Source organism: Megalobrama amblycephala, linkage group LG12 (genome assembly GCF_018812025.1).
Source record: "Megalobrama amblycephala isolate DHTTF-2021 linkage group LG12, ASM1881202v1, whole genome shotgun sequence".
NCBI classification, from domain to species: domain Eukaryota; kingdom Metazoa; phylum Chordata; class Actinopteri; order Cypriniformes; family Xenocyprididae; genus Megalobrama; species Megalobrama amblycephala.
Genome location: NC_063055.1, coordinates 2,040,411 through 2,054,934, shown reverse-complemented (window position 1 = coordinate 2,054,934; position 14,524 = coordinate 2,040,411). Strand labels below are relative to the sequence as shown.

Sequence of the window (14,524 nt, the reverse complement as noted above, 5' to 3'; positions counted from 1 at the left end):
TGTTTTATATGTTGTGTGAGTGAGTGTGTGTTGTGTGTGTGTGTTTTATATGTTGTGTGAGTGAGTGTGTGTTGTGTGTGTGTGTGTGTATATTTGTTGTGTGAGTGTGTGTGTGTTTTATATGTTGTGTGAGTGAGTGTGTGTTGTGTGTGTGTGTGTGTGTATATTTGTTGTGTGAGTGAGTGTGTGTTGTGTGTGTGTGTGTATATATGTTGTGTGAGTGAGTGTGTGTTGTGTGTGTGTGTGTTTTATATGTTGTGAGTGAGTGTGTGTTGTGTGTGTGTGTGTGTATATTTGTTGTGTGAGTGAGTGTGTGTGTGTATATATGTTGTGTGAGTGAGTGTGTGTTGTGTGTGTGTGTTTTATATGTTGTGAGTGAGTGTGTGTTGTGTGCGTGTGTGTGTTTTATATGTTGTGTGAGTGAGTGTGTGTTGTGTGTGTATATTTGTTGTGTGAGTGAGTGTGTGTTGTGTGCATGTGTATATTTTTTGTGTGTGTGTGTGTGTGTTGTGTGTGTGTTTTATATGTTGTGTGAGTGTGTGTGTGTGAGTGTGTTTTATATGTTGTGTGAGTGTGTGTATGGTGTGTCTGTGTGTTGTGTGTGTGTTTTATGTTGTGTGAGTGTGTGTTGTGTGTGTATATATGTTGTGTGAGTGTGTGTGTGTCTGTGTGTTGTGAGTGTGTGTTGTGTGTGTGTTTTATGTTGTGTGAGTGTGTGTTGTGTCTGTGAGTGTGTGTTGTGTGTGTGTGTGTGTGTGTGTGTGTGTGTGGGTGTTTTATATGTTGTGTGTGTTGTGAGTGTGTTTATATTTGTTGTGTGTGTGTTTTATATGTTGTGTGTGTGTGTTGTGTGTGTGTTTTATGTTGTGTGAGTGTGTGTTGTGTGTGTGTGTTTTATGTTGTGTGAGTGTGTGTAACTTGTAACTTAACTTATAAATTTGTGAGGAAAAAAAGTCAAAGTTGCGACTTTATATTCTCGCCATATCTGGCAGTTGAGTTTATATTGACCGTTCTGACCCACAGCGGCGCGGACGCTTCAGATCTTCAACCTGGAGATGAAGAGTAAGGTAAAGGCTCACACCATGACGGATGAGATCCTGTTCTGGAAGTGGATCTCCGTTAACACCATCGCCCTGGTTACGGACACGGCCGTGTATCATTGGAGCATGGAGGGAGACTCTCAGCCAATCAAGATGTTTGATCGTCACGCCAGTCTGGCAGGATGTCAGATCATCAACTACAGAACGGACGAGCAGCAGAAGTGGCTCCTGCTTATCGGGATATCAGCGCAGGTGAGAGAGTGTGTGTGTGTGTGTGTGTGTGTGTGTGTGTGTGTGTGTGTGTGTGTGAGAGTGTGTGTTTAGAGGTAATTCATCTGTAAGTAAGAATGCATCATAATCAGGTCATGTATGTCAGTACGGGAGTGTGACCGTCTCTCTATGTTTGGCTCCTGCAGCAGAACCGGGTCATCGGAGCGATGCAGTTGTTCTCTGTGGACCGTAAGGTCTCTCAGCCCATCGAGGGTCACACGGCCGCGTTCGGACTTTATAAACTGGAGGGAAACCCGAACGCTTCGACGCTCTTCTGCTTCGCCGTCAGAGGACAGGCTGGAGGAAAGGTGGCGGTTCACAGCTTTCTGAACTCATCAGCAGGTTTGTTTAGTGTTGTGAGGTTAAAGACGTGTTTGTGTCCTGCAGCTGCACATCATCGAGGTCGGTCAGCCTCAGACCGGGAACCAGCCGTTCACCAAGAAAGCAGTGGACGTGTTTTTCCCTCCTGAAGCACAGACGGACTTCCCCGTGGCCATGCAGGTTCAGCCGGCACCACACGATCACCTGATCACATGCAGAATGATGTAGCTCACGCTAACCTCGCTGTGTCTCTCTCAGATCGGGACGAAGCACGGCGTCATCTACCTCATCACTAAATACGGCTATTTCCACATGTATGATCTGGAGTCCGGCGTGTGTGTTTACATGAACCGCATCAGCGCTGAAACCATATTCGTCACGGCCGCTCATGAGAGCACGTCTGGAATCATCGGGGTCAATAAGAAGGGGCAGGTACACACATCCATCCATCCATCCATCCATCCATCAATCATTCTATCGTTCTGTCTAACATTCCATCCATCCATCAATCATTCTATCGTTCTGTCTAACATTCCATCCATCTATCCATCCATTCACCCATCGTTCTATCATTCTATCCATCCATCCACCATACTATCTAACATTCTATCATCCATCCATCCATCCATCCATCCATCCATCCATCCATCCATCCATCCATCAATCATTCTATCATTCTGTCTAACATTCCATCCATCCATCCATCCATCCATCCATCCATCCATCAATCATTCTATCATTCTGTCTAACATTCCATCCATCCATCCATCCATCCATCCATCCATCCATCCATCCATCAATCATTCTATCGTTCTGTCTAACATTCCATCCATCCATCCATCAATCATTCTATCGTTCTGTCTAACATTCCATCCATCCATCAATCATTCTATCGTTCTGTCTAACATTCCATCCATCTATCCATCCATTCACCCATCGTTCTATCATTCTATCCATCCATCCACCATACTATCTAACATTCTATCATCCATCCATCCATCCATCCATCCATCAATCATTCTATCATTCTGTCTAACATTCCATCCATCCATCCATCCATCCATCCATCCATCAATCATTCTATCGTTCTGTCTAACATTCCATCCATCTATCCATCCATTCACCTATCGTTCTATCATTCTATCCATCCATCCACCATACTATCTAACATTCTATCATCCATCCATCCATCCATCCATCCATCCATCCATCCATCCATCCATCCATCCATCCATCAATCATTCTATCATTCTGTCTAACATTCCATCCATCCATCCATCCATCCATCCATCCATCCATCAATCATTCTATCATTCTGTCTAACATTCCATCCATCCATCCATCCATCCATCAATCCATCCATCCATCCATCCATCCATCCATCCATCCATCCATCAATCATTCTATCGTTCTGTCTAACATTCCATCCATCCATCCATCAATCATTCTATCGTTCTGTCTAACATTCCATCCATCCATCAATCATTCTATCGTTCTGTCTAACATTCCATCCATATATCCATCCATTCACCCATCGTTCTATCATTCTATCCATCCATCCACCATACTATCTAACATTCTATCATCCATCCATCCATCCATCCATCCATCAATCATTCTATCATTCTGTCTAACATTCCATCCATCCATCCATCCATCAATCATTCTATCATTCTGTCTAACATTCCATCCATCCATCCATCCATCAATCCATCCATCCATCCATCCATCCATCAATCATTCTATCGTTCTGTCTAACATTCCATCCATCCATCCATCAATCATTCTATCGTTCTGTCTAACATTCCATCCATCCATCAATCATTCTATCGTTCTGTCTAACATTCCATCCATCTATCCATCCATTCACCCATCGTTCTATCATTCTATCCATCCATCCACCATACTATCTAACATTCTATCATCCATCCATCCATCCATCCATCCATCCATCCATCCATCAATCATTCTATCATTCTGTCTAACATTCCATCCATCCATCCATCCATCCATCCATCAATCATTCTATCATTCTGTCTAACATTCCATCCATCCATCCATCCATCCATCAATCATTCTATCATTCTGTCTAACATTCCATCCATCCATCCATCCATCCATCCATCCATCCATCCATCAATCATTCTATCGTTCTGTCTAACATTCCATCCATCCATCCATCCATCCATCCATCCATCCATCCATCCATCCATCCATCGTTCTATCATTCTATCCATCCATCCACCATTCTATCTAACATTCTATCATCCATCCATCCATCCATCCATCATTCTATCGTTCTGTCCATCATTCTATCTATCTATCTATCTATCTATCTGTCTGTCTGTCTGTCTGTCTGTCTGTCTCTGTTTATTTATTTATTTATCTTTCTATTTATTTATATATTTGTTGTTTATATTCCTATTTCTATTTATTTATCTTTATTTATTTGTTTGTTTATCTGTATCAATTTAAGTATTTATCTATTCATTTGTTATTCATTTGTTTGTTGGTTCAAGTGTAAATGATTTTATTCTGTGAGAAGAATACATAAATATTTGAACACAGTCATTTATACACAAGAGGATGCTCTAATTAACCAACGAGAGTCAAGTATTCTAAAGTTACAATTATAAGGGCGTCTAAAATAATAATAGCTAAATAAATGTATAACTTAATAAATATAAATAAAATGTAAATATAATTATTCAAAAAAACACCTTTTAACTTTTGTTCCAGAAGAACAATTTGTTCATGTTCTGGAAAACAGTTTTCTGTCTAGTTACTCCACATGTTTCACAAGTGTGTGTGTGTGTGTTTAGGTCCTGTCAGTGTGTGTTGAGGAGGAGAACATCGTGAATTACGTGACTAGTGTGCTGCAGAATCCCGAGCTGGCGCTACGAATGGCGTTACGCAGCGATCTTCCCGGAGCCGAGGAGCTCTTGACACACAAGTTCAACACGCTCTTCTCACAGGGCAGCTACACGGAGGCGGCCAAAGTCGCTGCATCAGCTCCCAAGGTACCCGAAAAACACACGCAGATCTCAAAACTGACTGACACAATCACAACACAGAACGTCTGCTGTCATCTCTGAATCCTTTCTCCAAACGCTCAGGGTATCTTGCGTACGGCGGACACCATCCGCAGGTTCCAGGCGGTGCCGGCTCAGGGCAGCCAGGCATCTCCGCTGCTGCAGTATTTCGGGGTTCTGCTGGACCGCGGGCAGCTGAATAAGCTGGAGTCGGTGGAGCTCTGCAGGCCGGTGCTGCAGCAGGGACGCACACAGCTCCTGGAGAAGTGGCTCAAGGGAGAGAAGGTGTGCTATTACGATTCGTTTTTCCTTTTGTTACTATTTTTTATTTTAATATATCTGTGCATTTATGCAGTTTGTGGAATAAAGTTAAGTTTAGACAGTATTTTGAGAACAAAACAGAAGTATGATTATGTAACGTTTTTGTGTTTTAATTAAATTATATTCATGCGTGTAGCTCTGAAACTCTATTGTAATAGGCTATATGCACAGTTACTTCCTGGTTGTGGTTAAGCCAGCTCGGGCATTTCCGGTGAACTGTTAGCTGTTCATTCTGTAGTCGCTGTATATCGACACAAAACCATCAATGGTTGACTTTTTAATGTTGTATTCGTATTTTAATGCAGTTATCACATTTACCTAATTTGCCAATAAATCAGTTTTATTGATTGCAATAAAGATGAAGCTATTGGAAACATTTAAGAAATGCTGTCTGTAATTAGACACACACTCATTATTTTTTCCAGCACTTCAAATGTTATATTTAATGTGATGACCACAAACATTACTTGTTCATCCTTCTGAGATTGTCCCCATTGTAAAACCAAACGTTTAAAAATGTAGGAAATTCAACATTTGATAGAAAACACTTATTTAAAAATAAAAAAGACAATAATTACCACTTTAACCAGCAGGTGGCGGCAAAGTAGCATTTATTTGTGCATATATCAGCCATTTCATCTAATCATTTTTCACTTCGCTTTTGACTAAATATTAGACATTATAAAATAACTAGGTTTAAAAATACAGTTTGTCAATGTGAAGTATGAAGTACTCACAAAATCTCATGAAAAACAATAACTTTTCTTGTGAATGAATGACACAGAAAGCGAGCACCACTCTCTCTTTATAATCTCAAGATCAGTGATTTCAGCACACTTGTGAAAACACACATTTTATTCAATTAATCTAACTAAACTGCACAATAAATATTTAATTTATGAAGCTTTTTTCCCACATAAAAGTGTAAAAACTGATGGTCGAATTGAATTTAGCCAAGGAGGAACACTGAGGTACGTCTTTATTTATTTATTTTTTATGCTATCTTACGTTTGAATAACTAAATTAATGCTGTGCATGACTATTTAAGTCATTATATTCTGATTTATAAACTAAGTATTACACTACTGATGCTCAACACACCAGCAAGTGACATCTCACTGGAAGTTTCCAGCTGGCTTATATTAATGCGAAAGTTCTAAAGAAAGTTTCAAATTTCCAAGGATCAGCATTCTCTGCTAAAAATGATCGGGCAGACCAACACGTAAGTCGTAGAGACTTGAAACTTTGAGGGCTGGTAGTACTCACACTGTCTACAATGTCACCAAGGCTCGCCCTGATTGGCCTGACGGGGGCGCTATAGCCGTCAAAAGTACGAAATCGCTCATAACAACTCCGAAACCGTTAGGCGTAGACTCAAGTGTCTCATATCGTTGGAATCCTTGGTTCAAGACGGACAAAATGCATGTTGGACAAAACAATGATTTTGCACATCTTTCTGGCGAAATTTTCAGGTATTTTTGGATTTTTTGAAAAACCTATTTTCGCAAACGAGTCCTAGGTTTTTGGCAGATCGGAACCAAACTAGTGCAGCAAGATTTTTCAGAATCTGATTGTCAATAATTATCAATAAAAAAGTTGAAAATTCGATTCACGGTCCCTAAGGGTCGCCAAAACGTTCAAAGTGGGTGGAGCCACTTTTAGTAAAATGGCTGTAACTCGTTAACAGAATGAGATATTTTCACCAAACTTGGCATAGCTATGTAAGAACTCATTCTGTGGTCGTGTGAAAAAGGACTTGGTGACTGGCCACTTGGTGGCGCTATAACAGGAAAAAATGTTGAAGAATAGCTATAACTACTTAACCATTAGTACGATAGACTTGAAAATGGGTATGCAGTGTCTTCCTCCGAGGTGCAACGATCGTCTATTGACGTATCTATTTACTTTACAAAACTCGCTGGGCCTGTTTGAGTCACGGCCCTAGAGGTCTGTGAGAAATTCAAAAGAAGTCGGCCATCGGGGGGCGCCTTCGTGTTTTTCATGTACATAAAGGATTGTGTAGCGCACAATTTTTTGCACACGCCCACGACATTCGTACCACATGGTAGAACTCCTCATTCTGAGCAACTTTGCCTCTAGGACCGCCTCTGTCCATTGAATCGTTCGTTAAATATTGGAGATTATTTCAAAAACTAGTCCTAGGTTTTTGGCTCAACAACCGATAAAAAGCTTTAAAAACTATATATTTCCTATGGTAAATTGCCAAAATGTTTTATTTCCATCTATAATCTATCTATCGTTCTGTCTGTCATCTATTTATTGCCTCGTTTAAAAAAGGAAGTAGGCTAATCAAATTGTTTTGAGAATAATTTTATTTTTATGCTTGAAATGTGCAATTGGTTGGAGATGGTTTGCAACACTTACCGAAAAACAACCAGCGTTAATTTTAGTTTGTTTTAGTAATTTTGTTATGTGCTTTTTATCATTTTTATTTTTATATGTATTTCTATATAGATTTATTTCCCATTTTAGTTGTAATTTTGGTGCTTCAACTAAAACTTATTAAGGTTTCATTTAGACAACTAAAGTTTTTAATTTAATTTCGGCTTTTTTTCAAATACCGAAAATGTTTTTTATCGGTTCTAGTTTTAGTTTTAGTTTACAAAAACGTCTTTTTCCCATGATGCCCTGCAGCTGGAGTGTTCGGAGGAGTTGGGCGATCTGGTGAAGGCCGCTGACATCACTCTGGCCCTCAGCGTTTATCTCCGGGCCAATGTTCCTGCTAAAGTCATTCAGTGCTTTGCTGAGACCGGTCAATTCCAGAAGATAGTCCTCTATGCTAAGAAGGTACCAGCTTTCTTTTAAAGTGCCACTATTATTCTAGTTTTGTTCTGGAGTCTCCTACAACAGGTTTACATTCATCCAAGATCAAAAAACACTTTTATATACTCATAATATCCATTGCAGCATCAGCTCTTTTCTCACAGTGTCTCAATAAAGGATTCAGCCTCTAAACCCCGCCTTTCTGAGAGTCTACTCTGCTCTGATTGGTCAGATGGCCCAGTCTGTTGTGGAATTATGCAAATTAGTTACAAAACTATGCAGGTTCAACATAATTGAGGCACTTTAAAACACTCGATTCCTCCATTATCTGTCTCTCCGCTTTGCTGTGAAGTGATTGACGTGTGTTGTTGTTTCGGGGCAGATGGGATATTCTCCAGACTGGGTGATGTTGTTGAGGAGCGTGATGAGATCCGGGCCAGATCAGGGGCTTCAGTTTGCTCAGATGCTGGTTCAGGATGAAGAACCGCTGGTGAACATCAGCCAGGTGACAAACTCCAGTTATTTCTAGAGCTCATTATCAAAATCCCCATATTCACCATCTAGACCCAAAATCTCAAGTTTCTCTCACTGTCCTCCACATTGTGATGATGCTCATCTCTAATATATGTGTATGTTTCAGGTGGTTGATGTCTTCATGGAGAATAATCTAGTGCAGCAGTGTACTTCATTCCTATTGGACGCTCTGAAGAACAACAGGCCGGAGGAGGGGCCTCTACAGACACGCCTCCTGGAGATGAACCTCATCCACGCCCCTCAGGTGACCTGATCAAACCCTCACTGTCAGAACTATCATACTTATACAAGATGAGCGAACACAATATCATAATAATATGTGTTAAACTTTTTTTCTGGGACCATCTGAGAACCAGTGTTATTTTAGTATTATTTATATTCTATCAAAGTATTTATTAATAACTTTTATATGAATATTTTCATGTTTTAATTTCAATTTATTTTTTTTTAAACTTGGATCATCTAAGAACCAGTGTTATTTTAGTATTATTTAAATACTATCATAGTATTTATTAATAACTTTTATGTTTATATTTTCCATTTTAATTTTTTTTTTAAATTTTTTTTAACCTCGGATCATCTTTGAACCACTGTTATTTTAGGATTATTTATATAATATTACAGTATTTATTAATAATTCATATTTATTATTTTTTTTTATTTTTATTTTAGTTTAAGTTTTAGTTTTTATGCGCTTTTGTCATTTTTTTATTTTTTGTTTGTTTTTTATTTTTTTGTTATTTTTAGCTTTAATTTGTTTTTATTTCTGTTTTTTAGTAATTTTTGTACTTAAACTTTAATTTTAATTATTTAAGTTAGTTGCCAACACAACATTTTTAATTTTTAATCAATTATTTATATTTTATTTTTATATATTTATTTTAATTTAGCTTTTTTTTTTCAGTTAATGAAAATTATTTTTAATATTTAAAAATAATTCCACTGCAGAAAATGAGCCATTAAATTAAAAATTAATGTTGGATTAATTGGATTGGTATCGGCCATGATTAAGAAAATGTTACTTTTTTGTGTTTTGGGTTTTATTGATAAAATTTTAGCTTAAAGATGTTAATGTAGAGTTTTAGCTTAAGAACTTACCGTTTTCAGAAAGTGAGAGAAATATGTAATTTTTGTCCATTTTGATTATCCAAAAACACTTCAAATGCACATCATAATGTCAACTTCTCAACTTGTTAGTAAGATTTCCAGCAGGATTGGACGTCAGCGATAAACCAAAACAGATGCAAACCAAAAGCATCACATCAAGACATTTGTGTCTCTGAGCAGGGCCTGTTGTGTGTTCGCAGGTAGCAGATGCGATCCTGGGTAATCAGATGTTCACACACTACGACCGCGCTCACATCGCTCAGCTGTGTGAGAAAGCTGGTTTACTGCAGAGAGCGCTGGAGCATTACACCGACCCCTACGACATCAAACGAGCCATCGTACACACGCACCTGCTCAACCCAGAGGTGTGTGTGTGTGTGTGCTTTAATTATTTTGTCTGTCAGAGTTGTATTGAACATTGTTTGTTCTCCTGGTTCTCTCTCAGTGGTTGGTGAATTTCTTTGGCGCTCTGTCTGTCGGCGACTCCATCGAGTGTTTAAGAGCCATGCTGGCTGCAAACCTCCGTCAAAACCTGCAGCTGAGCGTTCAGGTCGCGACCAAGTACCACGAGCAGCTGGGAACGCAAACGCTGGTGGAGCTTTTCGAGTCCTTTAAGAGTTATGAGGGTGAGACGCTCATGAACGTGTGTTTTTAAAGCTTTTTGGGGTCATGTAGAGTTTAAAAGTTCAAAGTGCAGTGATTGTTTTCTAAAAGAAAGAAGCGACTGCCTGAATCGAGTCATTAATAATTCCAGTCTCACTTCTTGCTGAAACCACATTGGTTTGTAACAGACTGGACCAATCAGAGCAGAGCAGCTCTCAGGAAGGCGGGGTTTAGAGAAACTGAATCTTTGAACGAACCATTTCAGACAAGAGCTGATGCTGCAATGGATATTATGAGAAAATTAAAGTGTTTTTTGACCTTGGATGCATGTAAACCTGTTGTAGGAGACGTAAAACAAAACTTTAAAATAGCATAATAGGGGCATATTAAAGATTCAAAGGGATATTCCTTTGTCTCTTTCAGGTCTGTTTTATTTTCTGGGATCTATCGTGAACTTCAGTCAAGACCCTGATGTGCATTTCAAATACATTCAGGCCGCGTGTAAGACGGGTCAGATCAAAGAGGTGGAGCGCATCTGCCGAGAGAGCAACTGCTACGACGCCGAACGCGTCAAGAACTTCCTCAAGGTACAAGAGAGAGAAATGAAGCTCATCAGTTCAATAAAATCCATCAGTAAATCCAGTTCAGAGCATCTGTCTTCATATACTGTATGTGACTTTTTATTGTTTAACACAATAATAACAAAAGCATTAATACCGATAATCAAAACAAAGACTAATAAAAACAATGATAACTAAAATAACATTCAACATGATCTTACTTTGAAATTTTTTATTTAATAATTAATTTATTTTAAAGGATGCGTTCACTTCAGAATGAAAATTTCCTGATAATTTACTCACCCCCATGTCATCCAAGATGTTCATGTCTTTCTTTCTTCAGTTGGAAAGAAGTTAAGGTTTTTGAGGAAAACATTCCAGGATTTTTCTCCATATAGTGGACTTCACTGGGGTTCAACGGATTGAAGGTCCAAATGTCAGTTTCAGTGCAGCTTCAAAGAGCTCTACATGATCCCAGACGAGGAATAAGAGTCTTATCTAGAGAAATGATTGGTCATTTTCTAAAAAAAAAAAAAAAATTATATACTTTTTAACCACAAATGCTCATCTTGCACTGCTCTGCGATGCGCCATGCATTATGTAATCACGTTGGAAAGGTCACACGTGATGTAGGTGGAAGTATCGCGAGAGAGTGAAAAACTCCATCTTATTTTCTCCTCCAACTTCAAAATCGTCCGACATCATTGTTTTACCTTTTTTGTAAAGGGTGTTTGTCTTAGTCTTTGCATGTTCACTTTGTAAACACTGGATCGGTACTTCCGTCTATGTCACGCGTGACCTTTCCAACAGGATTAGGTAATGTGTGGCATCACAGAGCAGTGCAAGACGAGCATTTGTGGTTAAAATGTATATAATGTTTATTTTTTTAAGAAAATGGCCGGTCGTTTCTCTAGATAAGACTCTTATTCCTCGTCTGGGATCATGTAGAGCTCTTTGAAGCTGCACTGAAACTGACATTTGGACCTTCAATCCGTTGAACCCCATTGAAGTCCACTATATGGAGAAAAATCCTGGAATGTTTTCCTCAAAAACCTTCATTTCTTTCCAACTGAAGAAAGAAAGACATGAACATCTTGGATGACATGCGGGAGAGTAAATTATCAGGAAATTTTAATTCTGAAATGAACTAATGCTTTAAGTAATTTAATTGAATTAATAACAACAAAATAAATATCCAACATTAGCTTACATTTGCATTTTTTAAAATTGATTATTAACAATTTATTTTAATTAATTGAATGAATTGTATTAATAACAATAAAATTAACATTCAAAATAGGCGTAGAATTACATTTTTTGTTTAATTATTAACAGTTTTAATTAATTTATTAACTTGAATTAACAATAAAATAAACATTCAGCATTAGCTTACATTTAGCATTTTTAATGTAATCTTTTACAATTTAATTTAATTAATAACACTAACTATTATTATAAGTATTGTCTCACACTGCTTTGACTATATCAATTCATTATAATTCTGTTTTTAACGATGTAAATCAGTGTTGGGGAGTAGATAACTACAAGTAACTACTAACTTAACTACATTTTTCAGTATTTTGACAGTAGCTCAGTTGCTTTTAAAACAGTGTAGCTCTTTCAGTAGCTAACTATTTTTTTCCAGCAAGTAGCAGTGTAGCGCAAACAAAAGCTACACTCCGTTTTGCGTCTTGACGATCTTGCAATGCAGCGCAGCGTCGTCTTATTATTAGATCACAAACTAAAATCGTGCATTACTGCCATCTACTGTTCCATCAAGCATCTTGCGTCTTTACAATTCATTGCTTTATTGCACTCTACAAATGTCTATTTCTGATTTTATGATGACACGCCACAGTTTTGTAATGAACCTGAACGATCACTAACGTTGTATTTTGCGCCATTGCTTTGGCAAAGCATTCTGTCAATCGAACAGAAAACTGTGATTTCAGTTGGTTTCAGAGCGAAGCGCACTGTGCTCATGTGACTCAAGCAGACATGATTCGCGTCTCAGAGCGGCTCCGTTCACAGTAAACGCCGCGAGCTCCATCACTGCTTGTGCTGTGAGTTTTAACGTATATTTTTGACTACTCCTGTGTGTCCAATTTAAGTTGCATACATTTTGTTCTTGCACTGATGTGACATTTGTAGCAGTTTTGCACTTTGACAGTCAGTTTGATTAATGTATTTGAAATATACAATGCCATTGTAAAAAAAAAAAGGGAGTTTAAATGTAGCTAGCTTCTTTTTGATAGTAACTTATCGTGTAGCTACTACTTTTTCAGAAGGGTAGCTTGACTGTATCTTAACTACTTTAACTTGTAGCTTGTCAAACTACAGTTTCAGAGTAGCTTCCCCAACACTGGAGATATAGTAAATGCATCGAGATGGACTAGAGATGCATCAGATATTGATTTATATTTATTTGTAAGCAGGTTTTGAAGTGTTTTTCTGTCGTGTCATTGCACAGGAAGCCAAACTTACAGATCAGCTGCCTCTCATCATCGTGTGCGACCGCTTCGATTTCGTCCACGATCTTGTTCTGTACCTGTACCGCAACAGCCTGCAGAAATACATCGAGATCTATGTACAGAAGGTACGATGAAAGAAACACAACAAGCACAAACACCGTTAATGAATGATTTATTTGAGATATCCTGGTGTGCAGGTCAATCCCAGCCGGCTGCCGGTGGTGGTCGGTGGTCTGCTGGACGTCGACTGCTCCGAGGACACCATTAAAAGTCTGATCCTGGCTGTACGAGGAACTTTCAGCACTGACCAGCTGGTGGAGGAAGTGGAAAAAAGAAACCGGTATAACGGACCCAGTCCTGTCATTCCTTCTCAAGATTAAAACGTGCATTTTCACATAAAAAAAGACTTTTTTATAGCAGTTTTACTTAGAAAGCCATTAGATGCATTGAATATTTATGATATTTAAACATATTTATAATATTTTAAATATATATCATCATATAAAATATATATAATATAATATAACTTAGAATTATCAGTATTTAAACAGTTAAACAGTATTTAAATGTAGTATTTAGATCAATTAGAAATTGTATATTACCAATGCATCATAAATATTCGATCACAACTCACAAATTAAAAACATCCCTTTATTATTTTTAGCTAAATAGATATATACACTGTATTTCTTGCATTTGACATTTTCAATCTACTTTATAAGATCTAAATCTATTATATTAAAATGTATATATTAATATAAAATGGATGTACTATATCTAAAATATAAAAACTTTATATATTAGTATAAAATTAATGTATATATTAATATAAAATGGATGTACTATATCTAAAATATAAAAATGTATATGTTAATATAAAATGAATCTAATATATCTAAAATATATATATATATATATATATATATATAAAATGGATGCACTATATGAAAAATATAAAATTGCATGTTCATTTAAAGTGAATTTACTAAATATAAAATATAAAATTGTATATATTAATATAAAATGAATCTAATATATCTAAAATATAAAAATGCATATATTAATATAAAGTGAATGTAATATATCTAAAATATAAAATTGTATATATTAATATGAAATGAATGTAATATATCTAAAATATAAAAATGTATATATTAATATAAAATGAATGTAATATATCTAAAATATTAAATTGTATATATTAATATAAAATGAATGTAATATATCTAAAATATAAAAATGCATATATTAATATAAAGTGAATTTACCAAATATAAAATGTATATATTAATATAAAATGAATCTAATACATCTAAAATATAAAAATGCATATATTAATATAAAGTGAATTTACCAAATATAAAATGTATATATTAATATAAAATGAATGTAATATATCTAAAATATAAAAATGCATATATTAATATAAAGTGAATGTAATATATCTAAAATATAAAATTGTATATATTAATATGAAATGA

The 14,524-nt window shown here is 36.7% G+C and overlaps 1 protein-coding gene across 4 annotated transcripts in view; it reads left to right on the top strand.

The window, feature by feature from the left end:
• The window catches only part of cltcl1 (clathrin, heavy chain-like 1), a 44,465-nt gene that overhangs the window by 10,583 nt on the left and 19,358 nt on the right, over nucleotides 1-14,524 (top strand). For all 4 annotated transcript variants that reach the window (XM_048211405.1, XM_048211403.1, XM_048211406.1 and 1 more), the window contains 14 exons: nucleotides 1,024-1,292; nucleotides 1,457-1,618; nucleotides 1,698-1,811; nucleotides 1,890-2,063; nucleotides 4,454-4,651; nucleotides 4,748-4,948; nucleotides 7,640-7,792; nucleotides 8,151-8,273; nucleotides 8,409-8,546; nucleotides 9,610-9,774; nucleotides 9,855-10,035; nucleotides 10,436-10,599; nucleotides 13,043-13,168; nucleotides 13,241-13,383. In XM_048211405.1, coding sequence (XP_048067362.1) covers nucleotides 1,024-1,292; nucleotides 1,457-1,618; nucleotides 1,698-1,811; nucleotides 1,890-2,063; nucleotides 4,454-4,651; nucleotides 4,748-4,948; nucleotides 7,640-7,792; nucleotides 8,151-8,273; nucleotides 8,409-8,546; nucleotides 9,610-9,774; nucleotides 9,855-10,035; nucleotides 10,436-10,599; nucleotides 13,043-13,168; nucleotides 13,241-13,383 — 2,311 coding nt within the window. The remainder of the gene's footprint in view (nucleotides 1-1,023; nucleotides 1,293-1,456; nucleotides 1,619-1,697; nucleotides 1,812-1,889; nucleotides 2,064-4,453; nucleotides 4,652-4,747; nucleotides 4,949-7,639; nucleotides 7,793-8,150; nucleotides 8,274-8,408; nucleotides 8,547-9,609; nucleotides 9,775-9,854; nucleotides 10,036-10,435; nucleotides 10,600-13,042; nucleotides 13,169-13,240; nucleotides 13,384-14,524) is intronic.